Below are 25,226 nucleotides of genomic sequence, written 5' to 3'. Positions count from 1 at the left end.
TTCTTGAACAAAAATTTGGGTAGAAACAAAGGAATAGCTTGAAAGAGGTAAAGAAATTTTGGGAGAATGTTAATTTTTACAGTGTTTATCCTACCTAATGAAGATAATGGAAGAGCTGCCCATCTTAAAAAAGCAGATTTCATGTATGAAACTAAAGGTGAAAAATGTGCTGCCTTTAAGGCAGAATAAGAAAGGGTAACATTAACACCAAGATACTTGAATTTAGAACTCTCCAAGTGGAAAGGTACGTCTTTCTTTTTTAATTTTTGGCCAGATTGATTTATGGGTAAACGTTCACTCTTCTGTAAGTTTAGTTTAAACCCAGAAAATTTCCCAAAATCATATAATAGACGTATTATCTCAGGACTAGATGCAATTGGATCGGTAACGTAGAGTAATAAGTCGACAGAGTATAAGGCTAATTTATGTTCAGTTCCCTTGCAGATTATATACCCTGAAATACAGGAAGTGTTCTAAGCATTATTGAAAGGGGCTCAAAGTATTGGGGATGGGGGGATCCCTGTCACGTACCACGTGATAAAGTATTAAAGATAAAATATTCAGATTTAACATTGTTAGTATAAACTGAAGCTTGAGGGTCAGCATGTAATAAATGTACCCATGAAATCAATCCCTCCCCAAAACCAAACTCCTCCAGTACCCTAAAAAGATAAACCCATTCTATAATTTCAACGAAATGATCACCTCAGTGGAGCTACTGTTTTGTCTTGAAAATAGTACGAATATTAGAAAATGAATACCGTCCTTTTATAAATCCGTTTTGTTCCTCTGAGATAATACTAGGAAGTATTGCCTCTAAACGAGAGGCCAAAATTTTGGCTAAAATCATAACATCAACATTGAGGAGGCTAATAGGTCTGTATGAGTTACATAATGTTGGGTCCTTCCCATCTTTAAGCAATAGAGTTATAGATGCTTGTCTCAATGTTGGGGGCAACATACCTAGCTCTAAAGATTCCTCAAATACAGACAAAATAAGTGGGGTAGCCCGTCTGGGCCAGTGGATTTCTTTGATTGCAACAAATTAATTGACATAATAATCTACGCTAAGGTAATGGGTCTATCAAGTTCAGATACTAAAAGAGAATCAACCTTAGGGAAGTTAATACGCCCAAGAAAATGGTTCATTTCCTCTGAATGGTCAGAAGCCTCAGTACAGAGAGGAATAAAAGTTTTGAAGAGTCTAAATAATCTCCACAGGATCTGAGGTTAGTGCACCACCGGACTGCGCAATTTGAGTAATAAAACACGAAGCCGCTCGGCTGCGCAGCTGGTGGGCCAGGAGTCGACCAACCTTTTCCCCATATTCAGAATAATTGCCCCGCATGTGTATAACCTCATCTGTTGGTAACAGATTTAATTCTGCCTGCAAATTAAGCCTTTAATTATGTAGCTCAGGAGTCGGGTTATGAGCATATTGGTCATCTAAAGATTTAATATTATCAGAATCCTATTCCTCCATTCTTTATTAACATAAGCAGAGTAAGAGATTATCTGTCCTCTTAAAAAAGTAAGGAATCCCAAAGTAAGGAATAATAGATTGAATTGGTCTTATTAGTAAGGAGAAAATCATCTATTGAATTCGAAATATATTCACAAAATGCTGAATCAGATAGAAGCAAGGAATTGAACCTCCAGAGCGGTAGAGAAGCGCGATATGAAAATAAAAGAATGTCAAGACTTAGAGGGGCATGGTCTGAAATAACAATGGGCAGATATTCAGAGTTTACAACCTGAGGAATTAGAGAACTATTGATAAAAAATATATATATACGAGAGAAAGATTGATTGATAGGTCAATGTAACCATTCTGAACCATAAACTCTTTTTTTTCATGGCAGAGTGAACTTTCATAACAGTACTTGATTTATCCAAAACACAGTTTAAATCTCCCCAAAATATCAAAAGATGCTCTTTGACAACAAATTCTGAGCAAAAAGGGTATTATTAAAGTTTGAGGAATATACATTTACCAAAACTACTGGTGTTTGTAAAATTTCCTCTTTCACAATTACATATCAACCATTCACATCAGAAATAACATTATCAATAGAAAAAGGCACAGACTTATCAAAATGGCAACTCCTCTAGACCTTCTAACTGCTCTAGACCTGGAATTAAAGTTGAAATGAAACATATGTGATGTCCAGTGAGCTAGGAGTCTGCATTGATCCTTGAGGCACAGATGAGTTTCCTGGAGGAATACAATGTCAGGATTTTGTAGTTTTAAATGTGTCAAAATTTTGGATCTTTTAATGGGACCATTCAGTCCTTTCACATTCCAACTCAGGAATCTAACTAAGCTTCTGGTATTGGCCATCGAGTTTAGTTAATATATAAGTAGAGAGGAGGCCACAAGCGAAGGAAAAAAAAAAGAAACAAAAAGGTGTAAATAAATAAATTGGAGAAAAACCACCCACCATCCTTCCCACCACCCTACCCTCAACATCACTCAATTTCTTATCTCCATTCCCAAACAATGGAGGTAGAACGCCAAAACTCTGGAACATCCGATGCTTGTAAACCATATCTATTCACATCTATGTCGGATGAAGTCACACCCGAACATATGGAGTAACATAGAGAACATTCATTTCAGGTGACATGAAAACATATATTTGCCTAAACACCCTCGGTTAATAGTTATCCGTTATCAGAGTAAAATGGCATAAAAAATGGTGTCCTTTGCATAAATATCTCTACAAGATACCTAGGATGTTGAATACCATTTGTTAAACCATCGCTGTGCTTCTTTGGGGCAGTCGAAATTACACTTCCCATCACTGAGGTCAATTAACAGGTGAGCGGGGAATCTAAGAGAGAACCGCACGTTCTTCTCACGCAGGCCATTTCTCGCAGCTGAAACCTTACGGCTCTGATTGAATCTCCCGGTCAGCTGAAGGTGCAGGGCCAATACGATGCGCTCTGTCCAGCAGTAGGGGAGTTGGAAAGATTTCTGATCCCAGCACATCCTGGAAAAATTTTGACATAAACGTAACGCTCCCTTCTGTTTGCTCCGGAATGCAGATGACACGAAGATTGCAATGCCAAGAGCGCGACTCCAAGTCCTCCACTTTGTCTGTGAGTTGTTTGTTAGCCGAATTCAACTTTACGACCATCTGTTCCAGTGCTACAATGCAGTCGCTGTAGTCGTTCAAGTTCTGATTAAGCTTGTCAATGTGCCATCCTTGTGACTCAATGCTCGATCTCAAAAGACTCAACAACTGGGGCAAGAGCAGAGTCAATGGCTGCTTTTACCTGTTCTGCGATGGTAGATGATATCTCAGAGATCAGAATGGCACGGAGATTTTCCAGATCCAGCGGCAGCTTGTCGCCATGACTCTCTATCACAGTCGCTGACGATTTAAGATTCCGTTGCCTTTCAGAAGCCATAAATCTTTCCAAGCTACAATCTTAGAATGAATAATTTTTTAAAAAGAAACCACCAAGTGTGTTAAAAGCTTCAGGTAGCCTGAAAGATATAATTGTAAGACAAAATGCTCGGGAGCTCACTTCATGGAAAGAAGAAATGTTATCATGTCTATAAAAAATAAAATAAAATACATGATTAATGTTTGCTAAGAGTGTCTGCTTGTAACGAAGACTGTAGAAGGGTTAAATAAATTAATCTGATGAAACATGAAAGTCAACTTCTAGCATTTGTCCAGGCTTGAAATAGTTACATGTTTGGTTACAAGCTGTTCATCAATTAGAGATGGACCTGAGTGAGGTGTAGGACAAATTAGGACATTGTGGTTTTTTGTGACCTCCAAGTAATGGTGATTTTTGTGAAGTTTCCTCAATCTGTGTGGTTCTTTTTAAACTTTCGTTGATGTGAGGGGCAGTGGTTTTCAGGTCATATTTTAAGCACACCTTGCCATTGTATGTGGTTGTGTGACCCACTGTCTACACCTGAAAAAATTCAGATGGGTGTAATATCATATTTGATAGAACTCTTTAGACTTAGGCTGTAAAGCCATTTTGGCCCAGTTACTTTCAGTGTGTCTCAAGGGGAAAGGGATAGGGAAGTTTTCAGAGTGACAGTATATGTAAAAAAAAAAAAAATGGTTTTGAACAACATGCAAAAATATAAATGTAAAACCTTTGCTTTTATATGTCCAGTTAAAATATACAAAAATCTGCATGCATTTTCGTTCAGATATTTTTATTGTCAATGAAAAGATTTGGGGAAAGGGGAAATGAAATGCTCCCATCTAAGAAGATTTAGAATAAAAGGTGTGGCGTTACAGAACATCAGAATCCAACTCTTACCATTTCTCATTTACAAAATAATAATGATCTTAACATTTTTATCACATTGAGATTAATCATCAAAACACCAAACGGACATTTAAAATATTATAGTATTATTCCATAAAATGTATATTTAATACTAAATAATTAATTATAAACAAATCTCACATTAGCTTATATTCAAGATAATGTCACGAAACCATACTTATTCTCAACCAGCCATATTATTTCATAAGATTAATAATAAAGGCTGAAATCAGTCACACACAAACACACTTTCCTCCTGGACATGTGGTCCTTTGAGTGCGGCAGTGCCCATCTGTTTTGCTGCAGCAGTACTATGACATAAATTTGGAATGTACCATATTCTGTTTGAGCAGGGGGTGATCTATCTTTTTAGACTTTTTAGAACCAAAGCAGAAGAATTCTCCCAGAATACTTAAGCTTAAAAAAAATATATACACAAAAAATATATATATACACAAATACTATGTATCTCTCTGAAGTATCTTTAGCTTTTCTCCCCTCCCCTCATTTCATAGTTACCCTTCTCTTGTGGCCCATGCAGCCAGGTGAGTCTGAGCTGCCATCAGGCATGAGCTGCATTGACACACACTGTCAGCAGAATCAATAGCAACATCAGTATGCACACACTGGGAGCTTACAGTTGTATGTATTATTGTACCAAAAACCTAGGGGACAGTCTAAGTGTTCTTTAGACGGGTGGCTGGCAACACAGTCAGAGATGGATTCGGTATTGGTGTCATAAATCAGCTGTGCACAGACTGCAGAGAGAGACTAAGAGAGAGAGAGAGAGAGAGAGACAAACGGGCATACTACATTGCACAGAAGACAGCGGTCAGAGCAGAACTGAAGTGCAGACATGGAAGAAGGGAATATGGAGGTGTGGAGCAGTTCGGGCATGGACGAGAGCGAGAGAGACAGCAGCACAAGCCACGATGAGGAATCTGAAGAAGCTGAGGAAGATGAGGAACCCAACTCTGAGGGACTGTGCAGAGAGCTGGTTGAAGGTAACTGAAAGAGAAAGATAGGGAGATAAATAGTGTGAGAGAAATGGAGGTGGTTCAGGTTCATTGGAGAGGAGTTAATTGTAGCAGTGAGCTAAAAGAAGGAATAATAGATGCAGAGAATGTGAGGAGAGGGAGAGACTCGCCATGTTAAATGGAGAGATGAAGGTCACGATAACTGCAAAGTGACTGGGAATGTAAGGCTTTATTTGCAGAAGAAGAACTTGCGTGCTGGGGTTCTTGGCAGCCTCGACTGCACTTGCATGCACAGCATGTCTAGAACTGCTGATTATCATTTGCAGAAAAAAGATATCTTGCTCTGTGGACAGATTGTCACCTTAAACATGGTTACAGTAGACTTGTACCTGTTTCTTAATGATCAAGCAAGGTTCTGGAGTGACCAGTCGAGGTGACCTTGATTATACACATCACTAAAGCTCTGTGTGGAGTGTTCTTGTATAAATTTGAATTAAAAACATGAGGCTCTAGCCTCTGGACTACCCTGGTTTACTCTTACAACTACATTTTTGCTGTATTTGCGGTACTGCTAATATTGTTGTCTCATGTGTGATAAATTTATAGTACTTCTTCCTAATTTTTAAGTCACTTTGGATAAAGGTGTCTACTAAATTATTAATGTAAATGTAAATTGCAGATACATTTTCGTTCTTTGATGTGGGCTAGATTAACCTACACCTTTGTTTGCATTATGCAGTTTCACTTTATGTGTTGTAAAGAAAGACCTTTTTAAGTTTATAGTCTGTCTTTTCTGTTCCTTTTTATTTTGTGTTAAGGTAATTTATTCTTTAAAAAAAAAAAACTAACATATTATTTCCACTGTAATGATTTTTGATAGCGAAACGTGCTTAAAACTTGAAACCGGATTAAATACAAGTTAAGCTCATCCAACAATATTTTTGGCGAAATGTTGATTACCACAAAACATATTTTTTTTTCAACTCATCCCTACTTTATTAAAAAAAAACAAAAAAAAAAAACATTTGGGTTACAGTGAGGCACTTACAATGGAAGTGAATGGAGAAAATTTTTGGAGGGGTTTAAAGGCAGAAATGTGAAGCTTACAATGTTAAGTTGTGTAAATTATTGTTTCTGCAGTCGTTTTAGGGTTTTTTGTTGTGATGGGAATTAAGTTATCAAATTGAAATATCTTTACACAGAAAAGGTTAGTAAGTGATTTTATCAAACTAGAATCATGTTAACACACATTGTTACACATTTTGGTGAAACTGTGAGTATTTTAACGCTTATGGATTGGTCCCATTCATTGTAAGTGCCTCACTGTAACCCAGATTTTTTTCTTGATTGAAATTTGAAATGATTGTTTGTGTTAATCAATCAACATTATGCTACAAATGCTGTCGGTTGTTGTAATCTGACATACCGGGCATTTTCCCGGTGGGCCGATGCACTTTGGGGCCGATAAGGGCCGGAAACGGGCCGAATGCTAAAATGATAATGATGCAATAAGCTAAAATGAGCTCCCGTGTTCTCTTCTCAGAACAGCCCTGCCTGAAACATTGTTTGATTGAAGGTAGTGTTCATTTCCAACCATTTCAAGATGACTGGGCCTTAAATCACCATAATTGTGTTTTAATCACATTAACCTGCATGCAGAGTTCAGTACAGTTTCTCTTTCTAACATAGTACGCTCTGTCTTACTGTCGTTAATGTCTTTAATTCTGTCGGTGACACAAAAGACAGCAGAACTGAACTGCTTTCAACCGAAGGTTGCAGATTTAGCAGAGGCTCAGGCACTGGCCAGGACATTTGGAAAACTGAATGAAATGTTAGCTACTAATGTCAATCCTCACTTGGAACACTTTAGAATAGGCTTTCATTATTATAATATTTGCATCATAGAGCTAATTCAGCCATGGGAAAAAGAGGTGTGGATAGTTTTTCTCTCTACCTCTAAAGGGGAAGTTCATGTCTGTTTTGTTACCTGCTATTGGGTATGCCTAATCGATTGCAAGGAGCTGTTTTTTCATGGCTTTGCCCAAGCACTGTTGTGAAGTTCCCAATTTCTGCAGTGCATTTCAGGGTCTCTAGCGTAGAAGGTTAAAGCCTTAATTAATGTGGACTCTGCTGTTTGCAGAGCTGTGAAGTGCCGCCAATCTCTTAAATTAGCTATGTCAAAACATGCCTCATTCCAGTTAAAATATGATATGCCTTAGGCAAAGGCAGGACGCTACCAAGTGCTGCTGTGCCACATTTTTTTATGTGCTCCTTTAAACAAAGATTTACAGCTAAATATATCCTCCTGACAACCCATACACACAAATACCAACAACTATGTCACAGATTTTAAGATGATTATGCTTTGCAAGCATCACTTCAAGCAGGATTTAAGCAGGAACCCCCCAGGTGTTCATAGTGGAACTGCAGGGTGTTCATGAGATTGTAAAAGAAATACCAGTGGCAAATGAAAATTCTCATAGTTCTCACTAGTCTTCAGCATCACTAATCATAAACACTTTGCTTTTAGGACATTGTGTCAAGCAAAGCTTAGTTTGAAAAACGTCTCTCGAGCCTGCCTTCTGCTGTGCTCGTTCTAGCTGTCTTTTGCATTATTAATTGCCTTAAAGGAATATTCTTGGTTCAATACAAGTTAAGCTCAATCGACAGCATTGTGACATAATGTTGATTATCACAAAAATTCATTTAGACTCTATAATTGTTAAAGTTTAAATGTTATCAATGTATTCATTATTTCCAAATAACAGATTGTGAAATGTTATGTATTTATACATAGGTTAGCATGACTTAAAATCTTAAAAGGGTTAAAAGGGTTAATTTAAAGTAAATAATAAATTTTTATTTGGATTAAAATAATTTTAATATGGATTCTGCTTGGAAACTCCAGACTTAAAAAAGACAAATTGATGTCCATATTTTAGAGCATCGATTTAATCCTGGTCTGGAGCTGTGTACTGGAAATAATACTCCTCCAGGAGATGTTTGTAAACGCAGGTCTGGGTGGTATTTATGTGGAGGGATGAAAATAAGAGAATTAACCCTTAATAAGGATCAAGCTAAGAGGCACTGGAAGTGCGCAACCGTCTATGTTTAACTGTCTCTTGGCTGGGTCACTTTTGACTCTGCACAGTGCTGTGGAACAAAGGTCTGCACAAATCACACATTTTAAGGAGCTTTTGATCCATCCAATATGATATAAGTTTCCTTTGACTCACATGTGTCGTGACATTTAGCTGAAGTCTATATTTTTTTGTTATATATTGTCTCTCTCCTCTCTTTCTTGCTCCCTCCCTCCCAATCTCTCTCTTTTCCCTCTGCAGTGCTGTGCGCAGAGAGAGTTGGTCAAATCACAAAGACATATCATGACATTGAGGCAGTTACACATTTGCTTGAGGAGGTGAGAGAGTATGTTTTGCCCACAGTCTCAAATATGTTCATTTGTTGTCATTAGGATTATTGATTTTTTTTAATCTATTTTATATTACATTTTTCATTTCAATTTAGTTTAGTTTTCATTCATTTTCACACTGTCTGTTAGTTTTCATTTAGTTTTCATTTTCTCAATGTTTTCTAGTTTCAGTTTAGCATTTACTATATAGGGTGAAGTAGGACAGTTATGCTTGACCCCTATTTTAACCATATACATTTCCTTAAATGGTTAAAAATCATTACTAAACTAATTTTTGAAGCAAATAATTAAATTTTTACGTTTTAAATGAATGATTTTACATCATAATGTGACCGGTGGGAAATGGTTAAGAAAATTACAGAAATGTGATAAAAAGTAAAAGTTGACTTAATGTTTGTAAATGTTTCATATGATGATTTATGATGTGAAACTGTGTGATCAAATTAAAAAAATAACTTAGATATTTTCTATACAATATTTCTTCCTCTGTCCCACTTTGCCAACACAGCCTGAAAAAAAAAAAAAAAAAAAATCTGGGATTTGGTCCAAAGTTTCCAAAGATTTTTTTAACCAAGATAGGAGACATCCTAAACTTTCTTTAAAGGAAAATGTCAGATTATGTGGCATTTGGATCATAATTAAAAGTGACAATAAACATAAACATTTCACAAGTGTCCCAATTTGTCCATATTCACCCTACTGTTTATAAAAAACAAAAAAGTTTTCCCTATTTTGGAGTTATGAAAAAGTATTTTAGTTTCGTTTCAGTTTTTTTTTTTTTTTACAGTCATTTCAGTTTTTATTTATATTTCAGTTAAATAACTTTTTTGTTTGTTTTCATCAATGATTATAACCCTGGTTGTCATCAATAAATAATTTTACCTCCAATGATGTTTCAAATGATTTATTAATAAAAGTCCCACATGTTTTTCTCTGCAGAAAGAGCGAGATCTGGAATTGGCAGCCCGCATTGGCCAATCGCTTCTCAAGCAGAACAAAGCCCTGACTGAACGAAACAAACTACTGGATGAACAGCTGGAAACTGCCGAGGAAGAGGTTAATATCTTTCTTATTACGAAAGAAAAATATATTTTTTAAATTCTGATTATTATTAATAATTTTACTGTTTGTTGAAAATCAGTGTATTTTATCATAATGCGGTTGCCACTATTTTATAAAAACAATAAGCTACTCAAGTCAGTGTGTGCAAAATGTAGCATGATAAGGGGTGTTCACCCCAAATTGGAGTACAATGGCATTCTTCACTTGTAAAATTTACTGTAGCTTTAGTCCTTTTTTGTGTTGTCTGCCATCACAGTGTATTGAATTAAAATGCTTGTATGTTTTTATAAATGGCAAATAGTGCTTAATGACATTTTCCCAAAGTTGTTTTAAAAGATTATAAATTTAATCCCATTATGTTATGAATGTTGATGCACTTTCATTTATATTTTAACCACTTGATGCTGGTTCTCTTTTTACAGATTGCACAGTTGCGTCATGAGCTCTCCATGAGAGATGATCTCCTGCACTTTTATGCCAGTACTGAAGAGATAGAACATGCAACAGAATCACTGTAAGTATATATATATATATATATATATATATATATATATATATATATATATATATATATATACACACACACACGCACGCACATACATATACACACAGAGTGATCAAGGACTTGATTCTGTAATGTTCATAAGTTTTTGCTCCTCCTTTCAGGCTTAAACGTAATGATTCGTCATCATCTCTCAGTCACTACGTCAATTATGACTTCCTGCAGCGAAAACTCAAGTGTTTGGAGGATGAGAACTTCAAATTGCGCGCAGAGGTGTGCACATACATGCACATACACACAATGTTGGAAAAATGTCAAAAAGCTGATTGTGAATTGTGAGGACAGTCATAGATATGCGTTTTCTTACCCATCATTCTTCTCTCAGGCTAACGAGCTAACATTTGAGACCAACCATTATGAGGAACAAGAGCAGCAGCTTATGATGGTGTGTGTGGATGAACTCAGTAAGTACACAGCATTATCCATAATTACAAGCTATCAAATAGAAGTTTTCTTGACAACAGTGTGACGTTTCCTCTCTTTTTGCCTCTCTCTCCAGCAACGGTGAATAAACAGGTCGGATCTCTGTCGGAGGAGCTGGCCCGGAGGGTGGAAGATTCTCTAAGACAACAAGAGGAGATTAGCACTCTTCTGGGACAAATTGTCGACCTAGAGCAGCGTTGCAAAGGGGTTAGCACACACACACACACACACACACACACACACACACACACACACACACACACACACACACTGGCTTCACAATATTAGTGAGGATTTGTAATACATTTTTAGATCTCATATGGTATGGTGAGATTTATTGATACAGAGGTCATGATATTTGCTAAATCTCAACCCTGCCATACCCCTAAACCTAAACCTTACAAAACCTCTAGATATCAGTAGATTTCAAGTAAAGAATGATTTAGCCATTTCATGAGCCATTTTATATAGTGAGGACCACTTCAAGTGTCCTCACAAGTTAGTTTTCAGCATGTTTTACTATATTAGTCACTATATTAGTATAGCTTAGCCTGTAAACACATTTCTCTTGCATATTACTCAGAGACTAAAGGTCCATAAATCTTGTTTTACCTCAGCTCACTGCTGAGAACGAGGAGTTGACACAACATCTGGTTGCCTCACAGGAAACCCAGTCACAGCTTAAAACAGAGGTATGAAACTCACAACATGGAACCTGCAAAAGCTGTATAAATAAACACTTAAACATTTGACTGCTTTTCTAGCTGAATTCACTATCACTAGCATCATGTTTCCAGTGTATGAGATATTTGAAACATCTGCTCTCTGTCTCCCTCTGGTGGTAGCTGAAGGAACTGCGGGAGCGGTACTCTGAATGTGATGACATGCTACACGAAGCCCAAGAGGACATAAAGAACTTGCGCAATAAGAGTCTCCCCAACAGCACCGTCCAGCGTTATAGCACCCTAGCCGCTGTCTTCCCAATGGACTCACTCGCTGCTGAGATCGAAGGAACTTTCCGGAAAGGCCTAGACAGCCCTGCTCCCACTGAATACAAGTTAGTCATAACCTGAGTACAAGTAGCAGCTAATTATGTTTATTATCTATATAAAATAGCAGGATAACATAAATGTTGAGAAAAATTTAACTTTGATGTGATGTTATTCTCTTGTATGTTCCACCACAGGAATCACCCATTGCGTGTGTTTGAGACAGTGAAGGTAGCCAATCAGGTGGCTCGGCTGCGCTCCCAAAGCCACTCTCCCCAGGTTCCAGGTTCGAGCCCTGGGTCGTTACGCTCCAGTCATATCAGTACTCCACGTACCAGTTATTACGAATCAGACTCTGCAAGCTTCAGCTTGGAGAACAAGCACTCTCCCCCAACACACACACAGGAAGATGGGTCAGTGTGTGTTAAAATTTCTGTCTGTGTGTGTGTGTGTGTGTGTGTACATAGCTATAGTTTCAGAAAAATGTATCCTAAATCAAACAAAACTTCACTTTTGGAACATTTAGGGATGTACTCAATTGGCAAAATGATTCGTAAATAAAACAAATGCTATTTTATTTGAAATATTCCATCTTTTAGGGTAAGAGATAGGGTGTGTTGGTTAGGGTTCATCTACAGTAATAAGGTTGGCTTGACAAAGCCAACATACAGTTTTTCCACAAACTTTGTGTGTTTTTTTTTGTTGTTGTCAAAATCCCTAAATGACTGTAACTCCTCCTATATTCACCAAATGTGGCACTTATATTCAGACTGTTCTGGAATAGTGTGCTAGGTCTTTTCTAACTGATCAGACATAGGGTTAGGTGAAAAGAAAAACAGCGAAGAAAAAAGTCCCATTGATGGAACGTTCAAAATGGGCCAACATAATGCTCGTTATTTAACACTTCATTAAGCTCTGCCCCCCTTGGTTATGGTTGGTCGCTCTGACAAGCTCTGCAGAACTCCCCATTGGAATGAATGTGTGGTTGCTAGGGATGGTGGAGACCACTTCGATACCAAGTACTTTTAGGCCAGTATCATATGATACCAATACAAATTCTTTGGATAAAATTATAAACTTAAATTATAATTTTTTTTATATATTTATAGGCCTAAGCAGAGAATTATTAGGCTGCTACATATGAAAGCACAAAATGAACCATAGATATTATTATATGGCCACTGTTACTAAAACCAAGTTACAATACGGATAATACAGTAATGCTGTAGCAAATTCATGGTTAATTATATCAAAACCTTGGTTAAATATGACTTAAATCAATACATAAATTAATTAACATTAATTTAGTAGATTTAACTTACCTTGGAGCAAAATATGGTGTGGTTGCAGATGTTATATATTCATTTGGGAATAAGGGCTGACACAGTTAATGTTAATCCATAACATTCTCAGGTCTATTTAAAGATTATTTAAAAAAAAAAATAGAAAAACACTACGTGTATCCTCTCTCACTTTGAAACAAATCGAAACTAGCCTCAAATTTGCAGCAAATTTGCCACTCTTTATTTTCACATGCAAATCAGAAGTTTGCAGCTCTTCGCCGGTAGTGGTGAACCTCCTGCAAACTTTTGGCAACAATGGACAATTTGTCGCAAGTTTGCCGTAAAGCTCATTTGCATGTGAAAATTCTCTGTGGCGAAATTGCGGCAAATTTGCTGTTTTGTAAGGGTGAGTAACTCGTGTCACTATTACAAATGTACAGCGTTCTTTACATTTTTTTATTATTTTTATAAAATCCCTCTTAACAGCACACATTACTTCCATAGGCTGTCATTGGGAAATAGCAAAAAATAGCTTGTCAGAGGAATGATGGCAGGCCAACAGTTGCAAAGACAGGATTGGTCAGAAGCGCTTTTAAGGCGGGGCTTAGTGAAGGGTAATTCAAACACCTATTGTCAGAAATGTAAATGTAAAGAAACCCACAAAAGGCCTTTGATCTGCTATAAGTTGCTCTCTCTCTCTCTCTCTCTCTCTATCTCTATCTAATGGTTTGTCTGACTATCTATAGCAGGGGTCCCCAAACTACGGCCCGCCCCCACATTTGGACCGGCCCTCTGAACAATGCCATGCAGAGAAATATTTTTACAATTTAATTTTAAATACGTTTTAATCATATCATATTTGTGTTTGATAATACATATTGGCTTTCAAAATAAAATTTCCCTTAGTTATAATTATTAAAGTAGCCAAATTATTTGTTAGATTCACCCAGATTAACGTTCCATCGTGATCGAGCGGGTGCACGCGATCCAGCAAGAAAATTTAAAGTGACAACAAAATGGCCAAACGGTTGGGAAAGAGAAAAGTTGATTCAGAATGCAGGGTATTTAACCAAAAGTGGACAAGTGATTATTTTTTTGTTCAATGCAAAGAAATGGCTGTTTGCCTCATCTGTCAAGAAACAGTCTCCGTGTTCAAAGAATACAATCTGCGCCGACAATATGAAACCCGCCACAGAGACAAGTATGCGAGTTTACAAGGCCAAATGAGAGCAGACAAAGTGTCGAAGCTAAAAAGTGGACTATCTGCTCAGCAAAATACGTTTGTACGGCAAACCCAGTTGAACCAGTCATCCATTCGAGCTAGCTTTCAGGTAGCTAAACTGATTGCAACCTGCGGTAGGCCATTCAGTGATGGTGAGTTCGCAAAAAAATGTATGAATGCTGTTGCGGAGGAGGTGTGCCCCGATAAGAAAGACGTCTTAAATGCGGTGAGTCTGTCCGCAAGTACAATCACCAGACGAATTGAAGAACTGGGGTATAATATGCCCAGCTGAAGGAAAAAGTGAAAGAATTAGATTTTTTTGCATTAGCGCTGGATGAAAGTAATGACGTGCAGGACACGGCACAGCTGCTCATTTTTCTTCGCGGAGTTAGCTCAAACTTTGAAGTGTCCGAGGAGCTGGCAGCCCTAAAAAGTCTCAAAGGTACTACGACAGGGGAGGATATTTTTGGTAAAGTGTGCCAAACGATAGAAGAGTTGGATCTAGACTGGTCTAAGCTGGCCAGCATCACGACTGACGGAGCTCCTAGTATGGTTGGCGCGTCAAGGGGACATAGTTCACACTGATTAGCCTAATACGCATGAGTAAGTAAATAATTTGATTTCAATAGCAATGAATATGAAAAAATGTCATTACGATAGTAATAATTCTCTTTTAATAGGCTATATATCACTTGATATGTATGGTGCATAAATAATAAATTAATCTAGCATTAGGAGGCATAATACTGTAAATCCATTTAAAATCATAATAAAATCTCCACAATAAATCACTCCGGCCCATGCCATATTCTGTTAGACTACGGCCCTCCATTATAGAAAGGAAAAATGATGTGGCCCTCATAGAAAAAAGTTTGGGGACCCCTGATCTATAGACTTTATTCACAGAAGCGGCATCTTTGATTTTTAATGATGAAAACGAGGCTGTGAGGGATTGACTTATAAAGCTGTATAAAGCTCCTAGATCAAATCTGATTTTTCACAACTCGTATTGTCTAGAGTTTTTTATCTGCTGAATGTTCTTGGAAAGAGATTTTTTCAATGTTTTTTCTGCGGATCGATCCAAAAACCTTGTTGTCACTCCTGACAAAAAAAAATAAAAGATGTGGGAGCCTGGGTAGCTCAGCAAGAAAAGACACTAACTACCACCCCTGAAGTTCGCGAGTTCGAATCCTAGGGCGTGTTGAGTGACTCCAGGCAGGTCTCCTAAGCAACCAAATTGGCCTGGTTGCTAGGGAGGATAGAGTCACATGGGGTAACCTCCTCATGGTTTCAATATTGTGGTTTGCTCTCGGTGGGGCACGTGGTGAGTTGTACGTGGATGCCGCGGTGGATGGCGTTGAAGCCTCCACAAGCGCTATGTCTCTGCGGTAAAGCACCTCAGATGCGGAGGCAACTGAGATTCATCTTCCGCCACCCGGATTGAGGTGAGTCACTACGCCACCACGAGGACTTAGGGGAGTTGGGAATTGGGCATTCTAAATTGGGGAGAAAAAAGAGAGGAAAAAAATCAAAGATGGTTCTGCTGTGAATAAGGTCTATTTTATAATATTTTTGGCTTGCTATCTGTTTGTCTTACTGTAATGTCTGTATAACTATCAAACTTAAAATTCTAAAAACTAGTTTAAACTTTCAGAGCCAACATATTTTTTTTTCTTGAAAACCTTTAGCTATCTAGTTATAATATAATAACTATAATAAAATTAGATAGCCAAATCAACCGTGTATATACAGTATGTCTCCACACAGCAATATACTGTATATTGTCATGTCTATGTACTCATCGGTTGATGTATTTAAGTGTTTGCCGTTTGTAAAGTTTGTTTTGAAGTTAGTTTTTTTTTACTGTTTTGATGATTATACTGCACAGATTTGATCAGATCTATCATTCGAATTCCATCCATTAGTTCTAAATAATAACATATATTTCCTGCATAGGTTGCTGGAGTCTAAGCGTTTGGGTCAGCCTGGTACACCAGGTGGGCAGGATTTAGAGGCAGCGCTCCGGTCTCTCTCAGAACGTCAGGAGAGTCATTCATCAGAGCGTCCTTTCTTCGAGGTGGAGAGAGAGAGGAAACTGCGTGCCCTGCAGAGTGGAAGCAGCGGTAGTGTCGGTGGGTCCAGTGGCTTCCTGACACCCAATGACAGCGTTGTATCCACTGGAACAAACTATTCTGGAACCTCCACGCATTCCTCAGGCACAGGCTCGTCTCGCTCCTACCTGCCTGAACGTCTGCAGATAGTTAAGCCACTGGAGGGTGAGTAGAATTATACACATATAGGTTAAATACAAGCTTTTCCAAATTTTTTGTTGTTTGTTTTTCTGGAAAACATAAAAATCTAGTTAATCTTGCCATTGTCCCTAGGCTCAGTCACTCTGCACCAATGGCAGCAGCTGGCCAAGCCCAATCTTGGGGGCATCCTTCATCCAAGGCCTGGTGTGCTCACCAAAGACTTCAGGGAACTAGATGTGGATTTTCAGCATGTTTACAGTCTTAATGACCTGGAAGAGGATGAGCCTGACATGTCCAAATTCCCCAAACTCCTGCACGGCTCTGTTGGTAAGAGCCCTGTCACCTATTGTAGGATTTGCATTCTTTTGTTAGATTTTTTGGGGAGTTACAGGAATTACAGGAATAGAGTTTTTTTTTGTTTTTTTTGGATGCAGTCAAGACACCAAAACATTTGCAAAAAGTCTATTATTTGGCTTCTCTGTGCTATTATCTGTTTGTGATGCATAGTTTTGATCCACCCTGCCTGTAGTGTAGTGCTCTGGATAACTGTCATGCATAGCTTAGTTTTAGCATGTGTTTGTGTGTTTCCTCACATCAAAGCAGTCAATTCATCTGGGCCTAACCTCCCTAAGACCACTACCACACACCCGAACACTAGCTGTCAGATCCTCCATCCCTCTGTCCTCTTATCCTCCTCCACCAGGTAAGACATGATCACACTGTTGATTACACAATGGTTATTTTAGGACGTTCATCCATCAAATTGCCCTTGCTCTTACTGCCTTTGGGAAAATTAATGGGAAAATGAACCCCGTCGTCTTATATTAATGCATATTACATTAATGTGGTTAATTTTCCCATTTAAAGACAATTATGATCAGTTGGTTGAAGATCAAGAACAAATTTCTGGGTCAATTTTCACCCCAATATCAAATGGAAAATAAGAAATGATATTTTGAATGCAGAAAATGAAGTTCAGTATCATTAATAATTTTTTTGACAGACATTTCTTGACAGTTTAACCCACATACTGAACACAAATGCTTGTGTGTATAAAAAATAAATAATTATAAACTTTAAACATAGATGATGTTGTTGTTGTTGTTGTTATATAAACGATACATCCTTAACTACATTTCTATACATTTTGCACAAAATTAAAAAAAAGAATATTCTTTTTTTTCTTATTTTAGGAGCCCTGGTAATATGCTATTATTTACTTTAACATTAGATAAGAAATTCGTTTTTTTGGATTCAGATACATAGTCTTCCGGCTCTCTATCTTAATTTCTTATAAATATTGTATTTATATTATATATTTTCCTCCTTCCCTTTGAAACAGGAAGCGTTGGAACCTGCTCTTTTTACAGTTATAATACCATACTCCTTAAAGTAAGAAGTGTCAGGCATGATTTTCTTTAACACTTTACTAGGATCATCTCAGAACCATGAAATCTGACTACTAACTTTCTTTCTCTTTAACCTTAGGCTTCATTCGTTTTGTTAGTAATTCCATTTTCTTTCCTATACAGTTATACAGTGGGGGTCCAAAAGTCTGAGACCACTAGTGATGCTTTTATCTATTTTGCATTCTTTTCTAATTGAATTTAAAAAAAATCATTTTATCTTGAGTGAAAAGGATGGACAAAAATGACTGATGATCCATGTTATCACAGCATGATTTCAGAATGTTCCAAAGAGCATGTGGGCTTCAATAGAAACAAGGAAATCTGATCTTTTGTACAAATATATTTTCGAATCCTCAAAAGAAAATGAAATGCAGCCTCAGACATTTGGAACCCATTGTTGGTTTAGGTCGAGTATGGGACATGTGATGTGTTACTGTACATTGCTTACACACCTGTAATATGTAACACCTGTTTGCTGAGATCATGTTTTATTTTAGATTAATTAATTTACTCACTGTAGACTGTGCATGTTAACATACATTAAACTCCTTCTCAGGTTGCTCAACCTGTGGAGGTCTCATTTTCATTTATTCCTAAGCATGATATTGTAACCGTATCTAACCGAAAAGACTGGATGGTTTACTCACTCTTGTGTTCTGCCCAGTTTGTTTCTGATGTGATCTTATGTGATTGGCCAAGTCCTTCCATGGAGCATTTAACAGCCTTTCCCCATTTGTTTCCCCAGCCTACGGCCACGCAGTGCATCCCCTTGTAGGAGCTGTGAGCACGTGAGAACTTCATCAGGCCTCCAGAGCATCTCTGCCTCCACTGCACATGTCCATCTGACCACAAACCCCTCATCCCTCGGGCTGCTACAACTGGTTTCAGAGCATGGCATCTCAGCCACAACCCATCCCAGCTACTTTCTCCATAATAGTGCCATTAACACCCTCGGTACTGCCTCAGGGGAAAGGCAACGTGATGTTGGTGGAAGTGAAGAAGGAGGCAGAGGAGAGGAACGCCAGAGAAACATTTTCAGTGTCAATCTTGTGGAAAAGCTCAGAAGCTTGGGACTTTATAAAGTGGTTGAGAGAGGCTTGGTGGATTCTGGGGGAAAAGAGATGACAGACTCAAATACCAGTCCCACATGAAACACAGAGCTGTTCACTGTGCCATTTTGTGCATCTTTCTCCTTTTGGCACGCAACTTATCTCCCCCAATTTTTTATGGGGCCTTATTGAAAGACATATCAGGTTTGTATTTCTGTGGTGATTGTTGCCTATGTTAGAATATTTAAGGATGTGGCACTGGGAATTGTATCTATGGACTGCACTTGAAAAGACTTTTCTTCATGAATAGTCAAATACATCTGGGTTTATTTTTGTATCATTGTAGCAATAGCGTGTTTTGAACACTCTTCAGAAGGGAATAGCTGTACATTTGTTTATTTTTTTTTTAACATGTCTTCTCTTGTAAAGAATTTGTCAATCACCATCAGTCTTGGAATCACAGTTTTTTAATACGAGTAGAAAATGTTCTTTTGTAGTAACACTACAGGAACATGCACTATATGGCATCAATTTTGCTTGCTGCCAACCAAGCAACAGAAGTGTCAGTGGTGCGTCCCGCTCCCTAAAGAAAATACATGTCATTGATAGCACTTTTCTGGGCATTGAATTCCTCCTTTCCACCAGATTATTCCTAGATAATGCTTGGTATGTTATGGGTTATGCTCTGTAACTGTTATGCTGTGTAATTCTAGTGTATAAAATGTGATGCCACATTTTACAGTCTTGTTGAGCGAAAATAAGTGAATGTACACATGTGATCATGTTCTGAATTTTTACTGTGCTAAAATTCAAGAACACCTCAAGTGATAACACTTTGTGCATGCACGCACACACACACACACACACACACACGTATGTACTGCATGTAAACCAACTTGAATATCACAGACACACTTTTTTCACCCAATTATAAAGTTTGTAGTTTATATGATTGTGTTTCAAGAATCAGGGATGCAGTAATTTAAATTAAATATAGTGATAAAGTTTTGTCTGCAGTTAAGTGGCCTATAGCCATGAGCAGTAATCACTGTCCGTGAAACATAATATGTATGTAGGGTCTTCTGTCACTGGATACTGGAACTATAGGGCATATTGTTCAATGAACAAAGCTTTTTTTATTCTTTTAAGACCATTCTAATCAAGTTCATTGTGTGCATTTGTGTCTGTCAACCAAACTCATATTCATGGGCTATACTTTAATGAGCAGTGACATGGTAATTTGAGGTGAAAGTTTTATGTGTGTGTGGAGAAGGTCTTGTTTGAAAGTTTATTTAACAAAAAAATTATATATTTAAAAAAACAAAGTCCTGAAATATCACTCTCTGCAATATGCAATCCCTGGTAGAATATGTAAAGAATTGATGATTAACACAAATATGAGAAGCTAAATGTTGAGTAATGATTGTATTTTCACATTTGAACAATGTTTAAATACTCTTCTCTTGTCTCACAATCAAATGGACAAGCCCTGGAGCTCACTGTATCTAATGTAAAGTGTTTTGAGCAGTGTAAACACATTGTGCTAAATGGAAATAAAGATTTCAAAGTATTTCCACCTGTTTTTAAAAAACAGATAGTATTTCTGAAAGTCTGGTAAATTAATATACAGATTACAGTATATACTTTCTTAAATTACAACACAAGAAAAGCCTTTTTATTTATAAGTTTAAAAGGTCATGTCCTGACCAAGTGCAAAAAAAACACAAATAATTAGATTCTTACATAAAATCATTTAGTTATCCAACTTCTACAAATAGCATGTTTTCAATTACTGATTTGAAATGTTATTTATATATACATATATATATATATATATATATATATATATATATATATATATATATATATATATATATTTGTGGGGCTTAAGTTACTAAACATGTATTGGAGGTGTAATTGGCCATGCAGAGATTGTACAGTAAACTGTTTCATTAAAAGGCTGTTATTCTTGAAAAAATGTAAATGTTGGCATAAGTAGTTTGGAATATGCTTAAAGAAAATTAAGCTATTTTGTTTTAAAATATACATTTTTGGAAAAACCTTTGTCTGCCTATTCAGTCAGTGTGGCGAAGGCAACATGCATTTAGACTTTTTTTTGTATGTGTGACAAGAAAATAATTAAAGATGACCCCTTTAGACCATCAAGACTGAGTGTCATTAATTTTTTTGTTTTGTTTGTTTTTAGAAAAACCAAACATATTTTGACCTTTTTATAAGGCACTTTTTGTTCAGGTGAAATGGAGCCTGAATGTACTGTATTCATTTTTGGCTCTTCAAATCAAATCACTTTATTGTCACATGACCATACACAAGTGCAACAGTAGGTGAAAGTCTTGTGTGCAGTTCCGAGCAAAATATCAGTCATGACGAGACGAGACATATACCAATTTACAATAAACAACATATTAACACAATTTACATATCAAATGTACACATACTTACACAACACAATACTAATATACAATGTACAGTAAATAATACACATACAATAAAAAAAGTATATAGCCTATAGTGTATATAATGTTTTTTTTTTAAATATACAGTACAGAGAATATAATTATGACAGTTCAGTGTGAGATAATAGATTAATAAAGTGCAGTGCTGATTATTGATCGTGAGAGATCAAGTGTTCAAAAGTCTGATTGCTTGGGGAAGAAGCTGTCATGTAGTCGGCTGGAGCAGGTTCTGATGCTGCGAAACCGCCTGCCTGATGGCAGCAGTGAGAGCAGCCCATGGCTTCTACTTCCACCAATAAACAGTTATTTTGGACCCAACCCTGAAATTTGATAAAATAATTACACCCAACACTGCTTTATATCCTCTCGCCTGGATTATTTTAACTCCCTTTATTTGTCACCATTCAGAATGAAGCTGTCAGGCTTCTGACAAGCAAAAAATAAAAAAAATAAAATGGGGACAATATTACACCAGTCTTGATGTATATCCACTGGCTTCCAGTCCAGTGCAAAATTGAGTTTAAAGGTGCTGTTGTTTCATTTCAAGGCTTTATATGGTTTAAAGTCAACCTGTGTGTGTGTACATGCTTATACCTGTTGCCCCACAAGGAAATGGCTTATTAAACATACTAAACAATGTTTTTTGGAAAATGTAAAAATGCAAAACGGTTTCTGTGAGGGTTAGGGGATAGAAATTATCACTAGATCTGTATAAAATCCATAAAATGCATGGAAGTCTATGGAGAGTCCACACAATGATATAAAAACAATATAGAAAGTTTGTGTGTGTCAAGAGAGCAAACACATCTGTGTTGTACTACATATGTTTCTTTACTTCTTTTATAAGGTGGCTGTTTTAGCCCGTTCTACACAATGAGTTTCTTATTCATATATGTCACTTCATATTCATTTGACTTAATTTCCATTTTTATATTCTTATACTGTTTAATTTATGATAGCACTTAAAAAAAATAATTAAAACTACTAGTTTGTCATATATATATATATATATATATATATATATATATATATATATATATATATATATATATATATATATATATATAATTATTTGTTGCTGTTTTAAACCAATATTGGTTTAAAACAGCAACAAATAATTTATATAACTTTCCTGGTCACACTTTCTCGCAAGATTGACACTAGCCTATTATAATGTTCTAAAACACCAAGACACAAACAAATACACTTGCATTTAAATGTCTTTATTGACAAAGAACAGAGTGCTTAGTTTTCATGACTTTGCAGGTCAGTCTGTACTCCGCCGGCCAAAATCTACCCAGCCTTGATAATCTGTAACGCAGTCGTCTCGTTGAATGATTTCTGCCAAAGACACGAAGAACAGCTAAGTCAGACTGAGACGCATCGTTTCCTCTACAGTGTTTCTATTTTCAGAGGCACGCACCTGACAGTGCCTGTAAGATCTGCCGGGACATGAACTCGCGCTGATCCTCTGGTAAAGACGCGAAACGCCTTAACCTGGCGGCGCGGGACTGCAGTCTCTCGGTCCCCGTGGCGCTCTCACGTGTCTCGTGTATTCCTCTCTCCTCAACCCGTTCGGTCGCATCTGTGCGTCCAGGTGTGTCCTCAGACAGAGGCGAGGCCACACACGCCACCGCCAGCATCGTTATGACAGTCAAAGCAATGCATTTGTCCATTTCTGTAAAAAACAAATGCAAGTGAAGAAGCAGTATTAGCCTATTTTCAGAAAGACAGTCTATATGTAATTAATAAGTATTAAACTATAAGAAAATCAACGAATTACCTGAATAGTGCCGACTCCGAGCCAGAAAACAATTGCTTTTGACAGGGTTACTCCTGATTTGTAATCCTGCATTGTTCAGTCCCTTTATATTTCATCTCTCAGATAAATGTCAGTGTTAATCAATAGATTCAGATTAGCCTATTATTGTTCAGAGGGGGGAAGTTTAAACAGAACACGTCAGACATGCCAGTAAACTGAACACGACCTGGGAAATTCGATCATCTTAATGAGAATATATCGATAAGCAAACATTACGGAACCAAATGATCGAAATCGTGGCGGCACTTACTGTGTGATATTATTCACACTAGCGCCATCTTTGATTTTTAATGGGAATGGGAACGAGGCTGTGGGTGATTGACTAACTATTTCTTCAATGGCACGAACAGTGTAAAGCTCCTAGATCACATCTGATTTTCCACAACTCATGTTGTCTGGAGTTTTTTGTATACTGAATGTTCTTGGACAGATATTTTATCAATGTTTTGTTCGCGGAACGATCCAAAAACACTTTAAACTGCAGTACAGCCCATTGAAGAGACTGTAAGTGTATCCCTCATAGCCCATTCCATTAAAAAAAGATGGCGCTAGTGTGAATAAGGTGTACATAATCTATATATTATTTTCCATGTCATCCAAAGGAAAGCACATTATTTCATTGAACTATTTTGCAATATGGTTTATGAGGTGCCATAAAATGTAATAACATTTTTAAAATCGTCTTATTGATAAAAATGTACGAATGGAGAAAAGCTGACGTGCTTTTCATTTTTATAGTGGGTGAAGAATCGGTCGCTTCCCCTCAGGATCATTAGATTTATGTACCTAAAGATTTTACCCTGAGTTAATGCTTTCATTTGGATCTGAAGTCAACAAACAATTGGCAATTCACCATTCAATATTTTAAATACACTGAGATATAGAACATATGACTGAGATGGTGCAGAATTAAATGTCTGCATGTTCCCTTTCTTTCTTTCTTTCTGCACCAAACCAAATGCATTCTATCCCTTAGTTATTAAGAAAAAGGCATGTTTGTGATTTGGGGTAGGCCTATCTAAGAACATAAAAAAACATTGACTGAAATATTTCCAAAAGAAAGGATGGTGCCATTTATAGTCTATACAAGTTTTGACAGCTAAAATCAGAATATTCTGACAACATGATTCATTAACATTTCCCCCATGCATGCATGTAAAAAAAAGAAATGTACATATAGCCTATATCCCCTTTAAATCTTTGCACCAGACATTGATTTGTCAGACAAGTTTACTTAAAGAGGAAGGGCTGTTATTCACTTTGTTCTGACACATGACAGAGTGTCATCTGAAAAGTCCATTAATTATGAGTGGTGTTGATGGTTATTGTTCAGGTACAGGACATTTGGGTTTGCGGTTTTACCAAGCTTGAGCAAGTTAAATGTTTGTCATATTATCCCTAATCGCCAAGCAAAGCTGTTGAATGCTGTGATGAAAACACAAAGTAAACAAACATCTGAGAAATAGAACATGCCTGTCAGGTAGGCAAAAATGATCTAATGCATAATGGGTCACAGCCAGGTTATTGCTGTTTCTCTAAGAACATGGGTTTAGGAGTTATTCAATAAATAAAAACCTCATGTTGCATTAGATTAGTCCAACCATATGCAAAAAAGAAGAAAAAACTTTTACTAAATATTTTTTTACATTGACAAATTATTTTTGTAACTGGCAGCTGCCGAAAACAAACAATATCAGCTCATACAATTGCAAACTGTTATGGTGTAATCTTCCTAAAGCTACTAATCATTTTACAGGGTTTTAGAAAGTTAAGTGCGTGACAGCAGGTTTTGCAAGTCAGTGAGTTTAATCTGCACGTAGACACAGGCATGTCTTCTCTCACATTTATTCAGTGGAATTTGACATTTGATGCGATGTGGGAAGCAACAAATGATTTTTTTTACATATCGCTAAAGCCTATATAAGACCTAATCTTTGGTGAGAATTACCTTAGATGTTTAACTTTAA

General features: G+C 37.0%; 1 protein-coding gene across 4 annotated transcripts; it reads left to right on the top strand.

Annotated features, from left to right (window-relative positions):
* Window positions 1-4,880: 4,880 nt before the first annotated feature.
* hap1 (huntingtin associated protein 1) lies at window positions 4,881-21,116 on the top strand. 4 transcript variants are annotated; one of them, XM_052110954.1, is made up of 15 exons: window positions 4,881-5,306; window positions 8,621-8,697; window positions 9,649-9,765; window positions 10,194-10,285; window positions 10,438-10,546; window positions 10,659-10,737; window positions 10,833-10,963; window positions 11,374-11,448; window positions 11,602-11,813; window positions 11,943-12,158; window positions 16,207-16,526; window positions 16,635-16,829; window positions 17,106-17,205; window positions 17,845-17,894; window positions 18,657-18,803. In XM_052110954.1, the coding sequence occupies exons 1-14, from the start codon at window positions 5,159-5,161 to the stop codon at window positions 17,876-17,878; spliced, it is 1,905 nt and encodes a 634-aa protein (XP_051966914.1). In that variant the 5' UTR covers window positions 4,881-5,158; the 3' UTR covers window positions 17,879-17,894; window positions 18,657-18,803. The 4 variants fall into 4 exon arrangements, with proteins under 4 accessions (XP_051966914.1, XP_051966913.1, XP_051966912.1 ...); XM_052110953.1 differs by having other exon boundaries at window positions 17,103-17,205; XM_052110952.1 differs by lacking the exon at window positions 17,845-17,894 and having other exon boundaries at window positions 18,657-21,116.
* The last annotated feature ends 4,110 nt before the right edge of the window (window positions 21,117-25,226 follow it).

Source organism: Xyrauchen texanus, chromosome 39 (assembly GCF_025860055.1).
Source record: "Xyrauchen texanus isolate HMW12.3.18 chromosome 39, RBS_HiC_50CHRs, whole genome shotgun sequence".
NCBI lineage: Eukaryota > Metazoa > Chordata > Actinopteri > Cypriniformes > Catostomidae > Xyrauchen > Xyrauchen texanus.
This window is presented reverse-complemented; position numbering and strand designations above follow the sequence as displayed.